Source organism: Tiliqua scincoides, chromosome 6 (assembly GCF_035046505.1).
Source record: "Tiliqua scincoides isolate rTilSci1 chromosome 6, rTilSci1.hap2, whole genome shotgun sequence".
Lineage (NCBI taxonomy): Eukaryota > Metazoa > Chordata > Lepidosauria > Squamata > Scincidae > Tiliqua > Tiliqua scincoides.
The window spans coordinates 7,560,027-7,577,037 of NC_089826.1; the positions used below are offsets into that span (position 1 = coordinate 7,560,027).

Sequence of the window (17,011 nt, forward strand, 5' to 3'; positions counted from 1 at the left end):
TTGCAGAAACAATTTCACACTGAAAGTATACTTAGACAAAGAAGTTACTAGCTAAAAAAAGCTCTAAGTTAGCTCACTGTGCTGACAAGTTGTGTTTTTTTTCCCCCTTCAAATGATGGGAAACCAAAGCTAGGAAAGTAATTTAGCTCAGCCCACCAGACATCTAATTTAAGACATAGAATACCGATTCGAATGCAGGTTCAATTCCACCATTTTGTCGGCTGGGCCCACAATGGCTCTTGGTCAGTGCTCACCTGTTTGATCTCCCGCAATAGATCTGCATCAATGTAGTACCTCTCTTCAGATCTCACCGCTCCAAAGTGGTTCTGCATTCTGATCTGGGACATCAGTTCATTCAGTCGACCCTAGAAGGCAGCAAAGGGTTACACTACTGGGGAGGGAAAAAGCACTTCCCTTTTCGTGGAACTAGGAACAGAGGACACTAAGTAGTGCAGAAAACACTTTGCATCTATAAGTAGGATCAGTCTTGTCTGGGCTGGTATCAACACAAGCACCAGAACAAGGGGACGGAGTGAACTGTATCACTTTACACAGAAAGTGCAAGAATCATATTTGTTAATAGTTTCATACATAAACACTCCCTTCATTTAGCAAATAAACACACCCAGGAGAAGGGTTTAACACAGTGTTTCTCAATCAGTGGTACAGGTACCACCAGCAGTTCTTGAGGTGGTGTCTGGTGGTACTCACAGGACCTCTGGACACCTGCCACCCAGCAGCACAAGGAACACGATGCAAAAAACAGCGTTGGGAGATATGGCTTGGTGGGTAGAACTCCAAAGCATGCTTTTCCACGCTCCAAAAAAGCCCTCTGGCTCACCCTGAGCCTCTTACTGATGTTTGTTGCATTGCATCTGGCCTCCCAAACCAGAAGTGACTGGTGATTATGTCATCACCGGTTATGTCCGGTGGTACTTTGAATACCATGTGCAGTGGTACAGCGAAAGACAAATCTTGAGAAACACTGGTTTAGCATAATCCTTTCCCCAATATGCTGGCATTCTAACTTTAAAGAAATGCTAGGTTTTGTTTTTAGATGAGGAAGCATTCATAAAATGCAATTCAACCCCCTGCAATCTAAGCGGTACAGCCCATTCTCCCACGTGTACCCATCAAGCTATATACCAAAGTTGGGGAAGACCTTCCTCTGAGAGCTTGGAGAGCTGCTGCAGGCAGACTTGGGCCAGGATGAATCAAGGGCTTGATCCCTTGGCTGCAACACCGGCCTGCCTGCTTAGAAATAAGGTCCCTGAATGGGCTGCAAGGCCCTTGGAGATACATCTACAAAAGTCAGCATCGTGTCTGGAAGGGGCTGAAGGCTTTCCAGGAAGAAACACAGTGTTGCAACTTTCATAAACCTAAACATGAGAAACTGAGCAGCATAAGCATAAGATGTTAGAAAAGGTATTGAGAACAAAACGGCTAATATTACAATGCCGTTGTACAAATCGATGGTAAGGCCACACCTGGAGTATTGTGTCCAGTTCTGGTTGCCGCAGCTCAAAAAAGACATAGTGGAAATGGAAAAGGTGCAAAAGAGGGCAACTAAGATGATTGCTGGGCTGGGGCACCTTCCTTATGAGGAAAGGCTACGGCGTTTGGGCTTCTTCGGCCTAGAAAAGAGACGCCTGAGGGAGGACATGATTGAGGCATACAAAATTATGCATGGGAAGGATAAAGTGAATAGAGAGATGCTCTTTACACTCTCACATAACACCAGAACCAGGGGTCATCCACTAAAATTGAGTGTTGGGAAGGTTAGGACAGACAAAAGAAAATATTTCTTTACTCAGTGTGTGGTCGGTCTGTGAAACTCCTTGCCATAGGATGTGGTGATGGCATCTGGCCTGGATGCCTTTAAAAGGGGATTGGACAAGTTTCTGGAGGAAAAAGCCACTACGGGTTACAAGCCATGATGTGTATGTGCAACCTCCTGGTTTTAGAAATGGGTTATGCAAGGGAGGGCACCAGGAGGCAGGTCTCTTGTCATCTGGTGTGCTCCCTGGGGCATTTGGTGGGCCACTGTGAGATACAGGAAGCTGGACTAGGTGGGCCTATGGCCTGATCCAATGGGGCTGTTGTTATGTGGTCTTTGCTGTTAGCATAAAATATCTTGGAGGTTTGTGACAGACGAGAAGGAAGCACGAACAAGAGTTGTGCAACACTGAAGGAGAGCAAGACATCAGGTGGCTCGGGATACGTCAAAGTTTAGTCCTCTGTTACCCCAGGGTGTGCCCCAAGCCTATGAGCTGCAAACCTTGAACTGCGTTGGTGCGTTGAGTTCACACTGAATCGTATCCAGCTGCACGCGAAGTTGCTCCTCATCTGCCTGGATGGCGTAGCCGCTCTTCCTTTGGATCTCTTGCTTGATTAACACCTGCACAGAGAAATCAGGCATGCACTTTAGGAGGTCCATCTGTCCTCCCCCAGGGAGTGTAACCTGAATAACTGGGAGTAATCACAAGTGCTTATGACTAGGCTTCATTCTGGGTGAAACTGACGTCTGGGGGGGAGGGTTAAATCAAAGGGCTTCTTGGAAGGCTGTTGGTAGCTCTCTGTCTAATTAAATGCTGGTACACAGCTCACAGAGGTAGGAATTTGCGCCACTCCCTTTCTATTAAGATGTTTTATTAGAGAACAGGTGATAATTGTTAAAAACAAAATTCAAGCTGCACTTTGCTAAGTGTATGCAATCTCGTTGCTTCTGGCAATGAGGGAAGTCATATTCTCTATACCTTGGATCCAGTATGGTGGCCTAATGCCAAATATTCAGTCCCCTCTTCTTCCTTTCTCTGCCCAATTCTCCTCTTCCACGCACCCAAAATACCCTAAATGCACTTGCTGATGTCATCCACAAAAGTGCTTCTCTTTTTCTCCTCAGCTAACCCACCCCTTCCCACCCCACCCATCAATAATCCCTTCTCCTGTGGATGCGGGAGAACCCGTGGACATTATATATCTGGACTTTCAGAAGGCGTTTGACACGGTCCCTCACCAAAGGCTACTGAAAAAACTCCACAGTCAGGAAATTAGAGGACAGGTCCTCTCACGGATTGAGAACTGGTTGGAGGCCAGGAAGCAGAGAGTGGGTGTCAATGGGCAATTTTCACAATGGAGAGAGGTGAAAAGTGGTGTGCCCCAAGGATCTGTCCTGGGACCGGTGCTTTTCAACCTCTTCATAAATGACCTGGAGACAGGGTTGAGCAGTGAAGTGGCTAAGTTTGCAGACGACACCAAACTTTTCCGAGTGGTAAAGACCAGAAGTGATTGTGAGGAGCTCCAGAAAGATCTCTCCAGACTGGCAGAATGGGCAGCAAAATGGCAGATGCACTCCAATGTCAGTAAGTGTAAAGTCATGCACATTGGGGCAAAAAATCAAAACTTTAGATATAGGCTGATGGGTTCTGAGCTGTCTGTGACAGATCAGGAGAGAGATCTTGGGGTGGTGGTGGACAGGTCGATGAAAGTGTCGACCCAATGTGCGGCGGCAGTGAAGAAGGCCAATTCTATGCTTGGGATCATTAGAAAAATTATTGAGAACAAAACGGCTAATATTATAATGCCGTTGTACAAATCTATGGTAAGGCCACACCTGGAGTATTGTGTCCTGGTCGCCGCATCTCAAAAAAGACATAGTGGAAATGGAAAAGGTGCAAAAGAGAGCGATTAAGATGATTATGGGCCTGGGGCACCTTCCTTATGAGGAAAGGCTACGGCGTTTAGGCCTCTTCAGCCTAGAAAAGAGACGCTTGAGGGGGGGCATGATTGAGACATACAAAATTATGCAGGGAATGGACAGAGTGGATAGGGAGATGCTCTTTACACTCTCACATAATACCAGAACCAGGGGACATCCACTAAAATTGAGTGTTGGGCGGGTTAGGATAGACAAAAGAAAATATTTCTTTACTCAGCGTGTGGTCGGTCTGTGGAACTCCTTGCCACAGGATGTGGTGCTGGCGTCTACCCTAGGCTCCTTTAAAAGGGGATTGGACAAGTTTCTGGAGGAAAAATCCATTATGGGGTACAAGCCATGATGTGTATGCGCAACCTCCTGATTTTAGAAATGGGTTATGTCAGAATGCCAGATGCAGGGGAGGGCACCAGGATGAGGTCTCTTGTTATCTGGTGTGCTCCCTGGGGCATTTGGTGGGCCGCTGTGAGATACAGGAAGCTGGACTAGATGGGCCTATGGCCTGATCCAGTGGGGCTGTTCTTATGTTCTCCCTCTTTCCTATCTCTGCCTTGCATTCATTTTATTAAACTGAGCTCAGATTATAGGGTTATATAGGCAGACTCTAGGCCTGATCCAGGAGACACTCTTCCCATGTGCCTTTCCAATACCACAAGGTGGGTGTGGGTGACACCAAGACAATATTTGTTTGTCTGAGGTCAAGCAAAGGCAATCTGATTGAACTGAGATTTGTGACCAGAGACTTCTGGTCCACAGCACATATTCTTAACCACTACACTATACCAGCTCACCTACTCCTCCTTTACCACAACACTGAAACTAGGGACAAATCAAGTTCTACCTGTAATGTTCTGTGAGAGAGATCCATTAGTTTCCTCTTGTACTGTGCTATTTTGGCCATTGTTGTTGTTTGGTTTTTCTGCAACTCACTTATATCTTCTGATATTATCTAGAGATAAGGGAGAGAGACAAACAGGTTCAGTAAAGGTCACACAGTGGCAGAGTTAGGTATAAGCAGAATGTGCAGGTTTCAACGATCAATCCTGTTTTCCTCCTGGTGCCTTTTGTGCTTTTAAAATCTCTGAGGCTGCAGCCAATGAATTAGTTACAGAACTAATTTTTTATTGTTTAGTTTTACTGTTGTAAAGGTGCAGGTGAAAGTTATTCCAAGGCATTTTGTCAATGCCCTGCCCTAAACGTAAGAACCTTTCACATACCAATCGCCTATAGATCAAAATACACAATGAACTACCAGCAGGAAGCAATACAGTAACATTTTCCAGCAAAGAACTCTCTTACTTAATCAAGCAGCTGATTCCAATAAGTGTGACAGAACACTTGGATTTATGTGGATTTTCTATCCCCAAAATAGATCTTGCAATTTAAGTTCAAAAGAGATTTGCTGATGCAGCTACTGGACAGAATAAGTCAGGCAAGGCAAAATGCAGCTTCAGAACCATAAGCAATTCTGGAAAGTCGGAAGGAATGTAGTGTCAGCCCACACCCCCCAAACAACTCTTTTTGCACTTTAAGGACTGCCCAGAATCAGCTGTCAAGTTCTTTAGTCAGGGCATCAGTGTCCTGGCCTATAGCATCCTTGTCTTACAAACTCCCAGAAGAGCAGAAGAAGCCAATTTCATCCTCAGATTTGTTGCTTTTTAAAGTCTCCCTTACCAAATACCTCCCATTTCCACCTATTCAAGAAAATTGGTCAACTTTAGCCTCTGGAATGCATAAGCATTGGAGGCCCAAGTGAAGACAACAGTTCAGAATGGGAATGTTGCAGAACAACATAGAACTCAGAGCCTGATCCTGTGGTCTGCGCCGTGCCGCTGCGGTACAGACCATGGCTGCAAACGTGCCATAAGGCACGTTTGCGGGGCTTACCGCCGAGCTCCCACCACAGCTAGCTCAGCTCCGGCCGGCGCTGAGCCAGCGAGTGGCGGGCACGCGGGCTCTGCGGTCTCCCAGACCGCCAAACCACGGAAGGGGAGATGGGGGCATGGTCGGGGGTGTGGGGAAGGTGTGGCTGGGGGCAGGGGGAGGCGTGGCCGGGGCGGGGCGGAGGAGAACTCCACAGGATCCAAGGCGCTCAGGCAGGGCTGCTCGCCCTACACGAGAGCCTTTGTTTTAGCGGCGACCAAACAGTCACCGCTAAAGTGAGTAGCCCCATTGCGGGGCTACTTCCCTTACCCGGGGGAAGGGGACGAATGTCCCCTTCTCCCGAGGAGCCTCCCGCGGTAGCGTGGGAGGCGCTGGATCCGGCGGCAGCCCTCCGTGGAGCCGCCTGGTCCCGCAGCTCTGGGCAGCTCAGGATTGGACTGCCCCTCAACAATTCTTAAGCTGCTATTCATAGTCCACACACTCATGCTCTGCCAACAATGTGATTCTGATGCCAACTTCCAAGTAGAAGAACTTGCCATTCTTTACCCTAGAGCCCAACACAAGGCACGTCGAGTCCACGTGTGTGTCAAGGATTTATGGAATTAATTCCTGGAACACAGAACTCAGGATTTACAAGGGCAAAAGTGTCTACTCTTTGGGTTACGGCATCAGTGGATATTCAAAAGATGCAATGAAAATGCTCACATCTAATCTGGTTTGATGCTGCTTTGTCATCTGGTCTTGGACCTTCAACCTCCTCAAGAGTTCTTTGAAGCCAACCATTGGCACTGGAATCAGCCTGTAGGAATGAGAATGTTTAATTGGCAAGAACTGAAAAATATTATAAAAGCCTATTCCTTCCCAAACAGAACACATTGCAAGGGAAAAAAAACCATGGTATTCCAGACAATAACTCATAATAAGCCTCATGTTCTCTCTTCTTAAAAATGGACAATAGCTAGAGGTGTGATTTTTCCGGTGGTAATGAAATTAAAACACATAACACCACTTTCTGCACTTCTCATTTCTGTAAAAAGACACACACACCCCAAATTTAAACTGAAAATATATATAAATAATGGGCTAGACTGGGGAGCGCATGGGTAATGACTGTGGTTGCAGCTGCTAACACTATACCACCTATTTCATTTTGAAAGAGATTATAATTTATAATAACAGTTTTTTAAAATGTGCCCAGGGGGGGACACATAACACCACTTTTTGCACTTTTCCTCCTTGAGAAAAAAAATCTGCAAAAAATAAAAAATGTTCAAGAACACCTCTTACAATAGCTTTTGCAGTTGGTTACCAAAGGCTTTGACCTGGTTCTCTTTCTCTCACTTGCTTCCCTCACTCCTCTAACCTAATTTATCTAGCCATCTTGAACCCATGGCTGTGAAGGGTTTCACAGAACTCCTAGCATATTCAAATATTCAGAAAGGGCATATACAGTTCATGGAATTGTATCATTGCTTAATGCACCCAGTTTGAGTAGCATAATATGTACCACTATCGAAAATCTCCCTTCACCAATGTAACAAGTATACTGATGCCTGGGACCTGCCGGAAGACCATGGGATCCTGGGAGATTGTTTTATCTGGGAGGCAGGAGGACATCTGGCCAAGAGAAAGACCAGCCTGGCTCCAGTCATCAGTCAGAAAAGAAGCAAATGCAGCCCAGTGTTCCCAGTTCCCTGCCAAATGTCAATTGCCCAGAGACTGCCCACCTAAAGAGATGTGCCCTTGTTTAAAATATATAATACAGATTGGTCCTCAGAGGACTCCTGGATGTGACTGGAAGGGCCGGTTGTGTCCAGAGGTCCTGTGAGGCCCAATCGCAGATTTCATTATCTACAGATCCCCAGGAACAGATCCCCAGCGGATAGCAAGGACCAACTGTACATTTTGTAATGGTTTCACAGCACTATCCTATGTGTGTCAACTCAGAAGTAAGACCCAATGAGTTCAGTTGGACTGACTCTTAAACAAGTGTGCACAGGATTGTTTTATACTTAGCCATCTTGAGGCATTTCGATAAGACAGGTTATAAATCCAAAACTAAATATTCCCACCATGATTTTTCAGCTTTGTACGATATTTTCACATGGGAATGTATTCTGAGGAGGGATGGCCTCATGTGCCCTTTCCTAAATTAGCTCATGAGGCTCAAGTCACATGTAAAAAGTTTCAAGGCTAGAGATACTGTGACCATTTTCCAGTTATTCCCCTTGAGAGTTGCAGTCTCCGCACTCCACTGCTTTTATTAATGGAAAGTTATTTGAACAATGGTTTTAATTCCACAATCCCTGCTCAGGCAGTGCCGGCCCTTAAGTAGTCACCCAGAAGTATACACCTTCAAAGCCACTTCACAAAAAACAGCTTACTTTTCAGGATCTGGGTTATCCACTTTGGCCTGTTCCCAGATGATAGGATCAACACCTGCAAGGCGAAAAACAAGTTATCTCGACAAGCTCAGTCGCAGCAACTTATCTTTCTCTTCTTCACCTTTAATTACCTGGATGCAATAAAAACAGGCTCTCAAGAAAGCTTGTCCAAATTGACAGCCAGGTGCTGTTTTAAGAATAAGTAAAAAATGAGTCTGTTTTAGAAACCTGGATCTATTGATTTTCATTAAGGTCCTTTAATTGATGGCTGAAATAATAAATGCAGAGATTAAAAGTAAATGGTTTTTTTTTTCCAATGAAAGACTGAGGTCTGTTCTTATAAAGTATTTAGATAATCACTTTCATGGCCCCATGCTTCACTATAGTGTGAAACCAGTTTGGAGTGCACAGAACATGCTCGCAAAAATGACTGTGAATGCTTTGATGTGTTAATACAGCATACTTTTTACTGAGATCAGAGGCAGTTGGAAATAGGATTTCCCTTTCTAAAAAAAGAGATCAACAAACAAATGAAGACAAAGTGCTACCTCTCAGCACATTTTAACTGCTTTCTTTGCAATACCTTTCCAATGAAAGTTGGGGAAGTTTTGTTTGCAAGGATGCACACAGTAGGTTTAATGGCAGTATCCCACGTTTAACTTTAGATATGTTACTACTGCTAAGATAAGTACTTTTTGCTTCTGTCCCAATGTTACAGCTCAAGGGAGACAGAACACTAACCATTCCTGCATTACTCACAGTGAATCAGTTAGGAGACTATTTGCACTTTGGGAATCTTTCTATTGTAGAAACAGTAAGAAGGGACCCAACTGACCATCAGTCTCTAACCCTATTGATACATTTCATACCTAGAATAATAGAATGTTAAGATTGGAGAATGCCTTGGAGGCAAACCAGTTCACCCTACCGGCAACTGTTACAGCATTTGTAACAAATTATCATCCAGCCTCTACCTGTGAACATCCAGTAAGGGGGAGCCCACAACTGTGTGAGGTCAACTGGTCCAGAGCCAGACAGCTCTTATAGCATCCATTTTAAATAGCTGCCCAAACATTTATTTAAAAGACCACTATGACATTTCTTCGACATCTGTTAACTGTTATAACAGAACTTACTTAACCAGCCAAAGGGCTTAGTTGCAGCATGGATTACCTGCGGGAGGATTCTGTAAGAGTTGCTTCACTTGCGCTGGAGAGAGTTCTGCTCTCGCCATCGTGAGGGTAACTCCAAGTTGCTGTAGTTGCGTTTTGATGTTTGCTTGTTCGAAGTGTGCATACAGGGTGGTAGCTGGAACTCGTCTTGAAGTCCCATTTGGTGATCGCTCAATGACATAGATGATTACCTCCGTTCTAAAAGAGCAAGAGAAACACTAGATAATGAAAGTAGCTTTATTTAAATACCTTGAAATAGTCGGCTTGTAAGGAAGAGATGACAAAAATTCTAGGTGGGCAACAGGGGAGCTCTCATCCAAATACCAGTCTAATCTCAACCATAAAAAGCCAGATCCAAGTAAAGGGCCTGAAGTCATGCCTGGAAGAAGCTCAGGCTTGGACTCTTGTAGCTCTTTGGCTAGATGAATTGTGGTCCACCCAACCAACCTGAAATTCCTCCTTAGGCCAACAGTGCACAGCTAAAATGGCCCAGAGCATGTCCATTTTTGAGGGGCTGTAAAACACTGGGAATAAGCTGGTCTCTCAGGTATATTGGACCCAATCCATTAAAGGGTTTAAAAATAAAAAAGCCAGGGCCTGGACTATAACTGCAGGGCAACTTAACTGGCTGATTGCACCCAGTGCTAATAAAGACAATTTTCCAACCCAATATTTCTGGTCTGAAATCAAAGACATATTTCTGATCTACAAGTGACAGGTTGTATGTTAGGTGTGCAAATGGCACAGAAAGGAATGGAGGCTAGCCTTGTATCACTAACCTCAATGTTAATATTCCTAGATATAAAAAGAGCTGGAGTGTATATACAAAGAAGGGGACAAAAATACATCACATAGACAACGTACTTACTGATCATCTGGCATTGTCTTTATTCCCTCAACATTGATAGTAAGCATCTGGTTTGAACCCAAGAGTTTGTGCAATGATTCCACCAGCTGCTGCTGCTGACCCCGGATCTCTGCTTCCTTTTTATTGAAGACCAATGCAACCAGGCCATCTTCGTCCTTGTTATTGGGCATGCAACTATAGCCCACAGCCTTTTCAGCAAATAAAAAAACATCAGTAAGTGCAACTGAGGACATTAATACCAAACTCCTAGGAGGAATTAAAACTAGCCAGTTAACCGTTTGATTATATGCGGTGTTCAGGAAATCATGCCAAATCTGTCATACCTTAAATCTGCAGAATGGATTTTCCTGTGTGAATTCCACAGGGGCAATGTTGTTGCTGAAATACCCTTTGCCTGTGCCCCAGAATGCCTGCAGCTGGTTCCATTTGGCCAAAATAGCATCACGGTCATCACCCAAGAGCGTGGGTGCAGAAAGGGCACTTGCTGTGTTGATCAGCTGGTTGGACTGGGTAGGGACTTGAGCAGGTTGGCTGAAAAGGCCTCCGAGTGCTAAAAACGAACAGGAAGCAGCAGATTTACATGCCAATGAAATCAACCAATGCCAAGTCCATCAGAAGCGTACCACTACTGCTTCTTTTCTATAGACAATTTGCAAAGGCAACCCCCTGCCTGCCATAAAGTCAAAATATAGTTCACAAATCTTGCTTCTTTGCCAAAAGGTCTGCAACCTGGTTGATAAGGTGAAGAAGGACAGGGCATTTCAGTTGGCCAACTGCAGTTTAGGGGGTAGAGGGGAGAAGGTGAAAGCTGTGGTCTTCTGCAGGGAGGCTGATCCTACCTCAGTCAGAAAGGGTAGGTACAATTCACAAAAAAAAATCTAACCTAAGCACACTTACTAGGTTGCTGTTGCTGGGTGTTAAAACCTCCAAATCCCAAACCAGTTCCCAGGCCAGTGCCAAGGCCGGTCCCAGTGCCTGCTGCACCACCAAATCCAGTTCCAAATCCAAAACCTTTATTCTGGGTAGCACCAAACAGACCTTGAAAGGAGTAAAGGGATAGAATACATAGTGAACACTTACAAAGGTTAACTTCCCCCAAACAAGTACACCCTAAGATCCAAAACACAAATACAACATACATACTAAATAATGGGCACTCACCAGTGGTGCCTGTGTTGGTAGGAGCTGAGAAGCTAAATGTAGTTCCAGCTGTGGTGTTTGCCGTCCCAAACCCTCCAAAGGCCCCTAAGTAAATCAGACAGACAAGTCAACAAGGAGGACTGGATTCTCTCAGAATGTGATAAGTTGATGATTACATGCTGGTAGGTTTTATAGGAAGTGAGATGGTGACAAATGAATGATACATGTCACACTCTCCTTGATTAAACTAACATGAACTGTAGATGTAAAATAGCCAACTCTGATCCATCTCTAAATTGATTTTGTTTTTTAAAGAGCTGAGCTGTCCCTAGCAGCACATTTCCATAAACAGCAGTGGAAAATATATGCTCACTGTGTGGCTTCAGTTGAGGCTTACAAACCCTGCTGGTACATCAATCGGTGATTGAACTAATCACCTATTTGGTGATTGGACTAACAGACCACTGCTTTCTGAATTCCCCCTGAATTGCTGATTCCTCCCGCTTCATAATTTTTTAGTGCTAAACGGGTGCCAAACACTTGTTCAAACAGCTTCTTTGGGTCCAGGAAGGAGCACATTGAAGTGGTCTCAACAAGTGCAAAATTTCAGCTTACCATTGGCATTTTTGACAGTACACCTGCTATGCCATCTATACTATTACTCACTGCTTGGACTAACCCCATTCAGCACTGTTCCTGCATATACTGAAGGCACAAGTTGTACTACTCCTACCTGCAAATCCCATTAGAAGTGCTCTAAATCCACTTAATCACATATAGTATGTGTGTGTGATAATTCTGTGAGAGTTACAAAGATAGCTTGTTCATGACAACCTAAGCTTACAGCTACAATTTTAAAGAACATCTATTTAATTAAATGCTAGTGACAAACACATGGAAATGCACCAAACCGTCCCTTTGAAATCCTTTCTAGCAAATAAATTTCCCAATGAGAATTTTAAATTGAGAGGGGAAAAAGCATGTTGCAGAAGCCATTCAGAGTGGGACCAACAATAAAGCAAGGGGAAAATGCTATGAGAATTAGTACCTGAACGAATGCTTTCTTTAACAGCTATGGAGAAAGTTTAACCATGCACAACTGATACTGTTACATGTTACAATAGAAAAATGATGGAATTATGGAATGGTTCATTTCCTATACGAACAGCTGCAAGGACTAAAGGTTAACACTAAATAAATTAGAATACTGTACAGTAGAATCTGGCATGCCCAGTTAAATGACAAGATCAATGCCTGACTATTCAAAATGAACCAATTCATTCCCACTACAAATGAAGAACTGTACTGAAGTACAGTATATCGAATGCTTAAAAGGATTTTATTAATGAGCATTTAAAACATACTTTTTAAAGGCCAAAAGTGAGAACTGCAATGTTTAGCACTTTTGTGGTTGTTGCTGATCGTATAAAATTTGTTTCTCCACAAATTTTATGGATACAAGTGCAGTGAGATCAAGATGACTGAAATCCAATGAAGAGACATGGGAACAGGAGGAAAATGGAAATGCAGTAGAGTCCAAGAATTCAACTTACAGAAAATGTCTTTTTAATGATAAACTCTGCAGCTGTTCTAGTGCTACTGATTTTACTTCCCTATCTGCATGCAGGCTGGTTTTTGATGAATTTCTCCTGTATCCTTAGGATGCCAGGAAACCTGGGTATATTTTTTTTCTGGAGAGACTGGTTTAAATACCCTAGTTCTGACCCACACTTTACAGAGTATCGCAATCACAGAAATGCTGGCTTCAGAGATCAGGCAAATCATGAAAGGGGAGTTTTACATCTTGAAATACTCAAGTGTTTCTCAAACTGTGGGTCGGGACCCACTAGGTGGGTTGCGAGCCAATTTCAGGTGAGTGCCCATTCATTTCAATATTTTATTTTTTATAAATTAAACTTGATGCTACCATGGTACATGACTGCATTTGGGGAAATGTTACAGACCTGTACTTTTAACAAGCTACGATGTATTTGCTTTTAACAATGATAGTCAATGGGACTTATTTCTGGGTAAGTGTGGGTAAGATTGCAGCTTAGGATTGTTAAAAAATTTCCTGCCTGATGATGTCACTTCCGGTCATGACATCACTTCTGGTGGGTCCTGATAGATTCTCATTTTTAAAAGTGGCTAAATGTGTGGGAACCACTGCTCAAGAGGCATGAAGGCCTGATGCTGGGGAGGCAAAATTGGCCGTCAAACACTAGCATTGCAACAGTGCCATGTGAAGTGTGGATCAGCTCTGGATAGATCAAATATTTAAAGGAACACAGTTGAATTTAGAATTTCAGACATACAACAGAAGAGTCAGAAGCAAGAGTAAGTCAAAGAATAACAGTACAGGAGGTATTCTCCCAGCATCCCAGTCCTAAAATCCATTACTGTGAATTAGGCTCCACGAATTTTACTAGAACTGCGACACGTGAGTTGGGGCAAACCCCAAAGGCTTAGAGGGAATTCTTGGACCCTTGCCAGGAATAATGCATTACAAACAACATATGTGTGCATTCTCTACCTGCACTGGCCAGAGTGTTACCAAAATTGAATGGCGGTGTCGAGGTAGTAGAAACACCAAAGTTCCCAATATTAAAATTCACTGCAGGATTAGGAGTTAATCCAAAACCCCCAAAATTAAACCCACTGGTAGTAGAGTTTGCTGTTTCAAGCCCACCAAATCCTGATAAGTGGGAAGCAGAAAGAAAGCAAGGCAGCATTAGTCAGAGATCAGGCTTCTTAGCAGGAAAACCATTTTTGAGCAGAGGAAATGAGAACACACAAGAGAAGCACAGAGAAGAAAAATGTCAATCCACAGCAAACAAGAATTAAACACAAGAGACAGATCTTCTGGTCCTTATTTGATAGGACAAATAAAACAACCACAGTCACACTGCAAAATTGGGAGGCATTGTTTTTGTATTTGCACTTAGACATTTTATGTTGCCTCCTGTCTATTTAAATAGACTGTAAGCTGCACTGGAAGCCTTCTGATTGGAGGGAAAAGGTGGACTAAAAATACTTTAAATAAATGCAGTTTTGCAGCGAAAAGGAACTAAGGGGAAAAAAAGATGCTTTGAATAGCTAGCATTTTTGGAAAGTGTGGGAAGTGACAAACTTTGTGCTGCACTGGAGATTCCCTCTCTGCAGGTACTTCTGAAATGAAGAGTGCAACCAAGTGTGGACCTTTAACAAACACAGCGCTTCAACTCAATGTATTGAAAGGACAAGCATCACACCCTCCCCACACTGACAGGAGGCTTCTTGAACACTGTCATACAAATCCTCACCGGCACTCCTGCAATCTGCAAGCCAGGGAGCCACTAGGTACACCCACACTTAGGCAAACAGGTTCCTTGCCGGCCACAACACTCATTTGGTGAGCTGTATTCACCATTGCGAAGCCCTACCTAGCAGGACTCCTGTGAAGATAGGCCAGTGTCATCCTCCCCTTGCAGAGGCTGAGAGAGGGCAGCTTGCCTGTCAGTGTTCTTCAACCTTGGGATCGGGACCCCAACGGTTGTGGGGTCGTGGCAACCCAGAGGGATGAAATAGGTTGAAGACCACTGGAACAGAGCAGCACCAGCTCAATGGGGAGGCAGCTGGTCGCCCCTCCAGGTACCAGGGCTTGTCCCAGCACACACTCGCTGGGGTGTGCATCTCTCAGAAGCTGGCGCTCCTGATCCACATGATCAAGGGCTGCAAGATCTCCTGACGTGCAAGATCCACCGTGTTGGGGGTCCCCCGTGATCTACTCGTGACACACAAGACTTGCTGTGCCGTAGATCCACTCCTGACCCACAAGATCCCCTGCGATCCACTCCTGACCTGCTGTGCTGTGGACGCACCGTGCTGCCGGTCCCGTGACCTACTCGGGGCGCACAAGATCCCCTGCGTCGTGGGTCCCCTGCGACCCACACTCTGGATGCAAAGGATCCCCTGTGATCTGCACTCCTGACCTGCTGTGCTGCGGGTCCCTGTGATCTACTCCTGACACACAAGACTTGCTGTGCCGTAGATCCACTCCTGACCCACAAGATCCCCTGCGATCCACTCCTGACCTGCTGTGCTGTGGATACACCGTGCTGCCAGTCCCGTGACCTACTCGGGGCACACAAGATCCCCTGCGTCGTTGGTCCCCTGCGACCCACACTCTGGATGCAAAGGATCCCCTGTGATCTGCACTCCTGACCTGCTGTGCCACGGGTCCCTGTGATCTACTCCTGACACACAAGACTTGCTGTGCCGTAGATCCACTCCTGACCCACAAGATCCCCTGCGATCCACTCCTGACCTGCTGTGCTGTGGATACACCGTGCTGCCAGTCCCGTGACCTACTCGGGGCACACAAGATCCCCTGCGTTGTTGGTCCCCTGCGACCCACACTCTGGATGCAAAGGATCCCCTGTGATCTGCACTCCTGACCTGCTGTGCCACGGGTCCCTGTGATCTACTCCTGACACACAAGACTTGCTGTGCCGTAGATCCACTCCTGACCCACAAGATCCCCTGCGATCCACTCCTGACCTGCTGTGCTGTGGATACACCGTGCTGCCAGTCCCGTGACCTACTCGGGGCGCACAAGATCCCCTGCGTTGTGGGTCCCCTGCGACCCACACTCTGGATGCAAAGGATCCCCTGTGATCTGCACTCCTGACCTGCTGTGCTGCGGGTCCCTGTGATCTACTCCCGACACACAAGACTTGCTGTGCCATAGATCCACTCCTGACCCACAAGATCCCCTGCGATCCACTCCTGACCTGCTGTGCTGTGGACGCACCGTGCTGCTGGTCCCCTGTGACCTACTCGGGGCGCACAAGATCCCCTGCGTCGTGGGTCCCCTACGACCCACACTCTGGGTGCAAAGGATCCCCTGTGATCTGCACTCCTGACCTGCAGTGCTGCGGGTCCCTGTGATCTACTCCCGACACACAAGACTTGCTGTGCCGTAGATCCACTCCTGACCCACAAGATCCCCCGCGACCCACTCGTGACCTCCAAGACCCCCCTTGTGGGTCCGCCGTGACCCACTCTCGGCCTGCGCCGGACCACCGCCCGGGCGCCCCGCGCACTCGACCCGCCCGCCCCAGGACTCCTGCGCGGCGAGGGCGCCCGCTCCACGTGCCCCACTGGGGAGGGGCTCGGGGCCCCGGCTGCGGGGAGCGCGCGGTTGCCGCGGAGACGGTTGCCACGGCGCCCGGGCCCGCCCGCACTGACTCACCCGCGGGGTTGGGCGTGGCCCCCGCGCCGAAGGTGAAGGTGGTGGCCATGAGGCGCGGAGAGCGGCCGGAAGCCGCGGCGCCCGAGAGGAGAGGAGAGGAGCGGAGCGTTCCCGCCGCTCCGCAGAGCTACGAAGGCCAGAGGCACGCGCGGGGCGGGGCGGTCCCTCCGGCCGCGCTCAAGCCCCGCCCTCGCTGAAGCGCCGGTGACTCTGGGCCTTTCCTACCTCTACGGCGCCGGGCGCCAAGCCACGTGACACCCTCGCGGTTGTCGCGGAGATGGCGCCTGCCGGTGACGTCAGGCCAAGGGCCGGAAGCCCCGCCGAGAGCCACCAAGAGCTGCCGGGGGAGCGCAGCACAGGCAGCCGCTGGGCGCTCGGGAAGCAGTGGCGGCGGCAGCGGTTTGTGCGACCGGGTGTGACGTCACTCACCTGGAAGTCACGTCACGGGCGCGAGTGACATCATCAAGCAGGAAAATTTCTTTCGACACCTCCCCAGATGACAAAATCAAATCAAAAAACTTTCCTGCCTGATGACGTCCCTTCCGGGCCGATGACATCACACCCGAGGCGACAGAACCTTCCCGCCTGATGACGTCACTCCTGGGTTGATGACAT

General features: G+C 46.6%; 1 protein-coding gene across 3 annotated transcripts in view; it reads right to left on the minus strand.

Annotated features, from left to right (window-relative positions):
* The window catches only part of NUP54 (nucleoporin 54), a 19,162-nt gene extending 2,630 nt beyond the window's left edge, over positions 1-16,532 (minus strand). For all 3 annotated transcript variants that reach the window (XR_010794648.1, XM_066631688.1, XM_066631687.1), the window contains exons 1-11: positions 16,397-16,532; positions 11,185-11,268; positions 10,921-11,061; positions 10,347-10,573; positions 10,024-10,211; positions 9,157-9,353; positions 7,984-8,038; positions 6,305-6,398; positions 4,557-4,664; positions 2,279-2,398; positions 255-365 (exon numbers count right to left, since the gene is read on the minus strand). Coding sequence is in view for 2 of the 3 variants with exons in the window: in XM_066631688.1 (XP_066487785.1) it covers positions 255-365; positions 2,279-2,398; positions 4,557-4,664; positions 6,305-6,398; positions 7,984-8,038; positions 9,157-9,353; positions 10,024-10,211; positions 10,347-10,573; positions 10,921-11,061; positions 11,185-11,268; positions 16,397-16,445 (1,374 nt within the window). In the remaining variant the exon portion in view is untranslated. The remainder of the gene's footprint in view (positions 1-254; positions 366-2,278; positions 2,399-4,556; positions 4,665-6,304; positions 6,399-7,983; positions 8,039-9,156; positions 9,354-10,023; positions 10,212-10,346; positions 10,574-10,920; positions 11,062-11,184; positions 11,269-16,396) is intronic.
* Between the last annotated feature and the right edge of the window lie 479 nt (positions 16,533-17,011).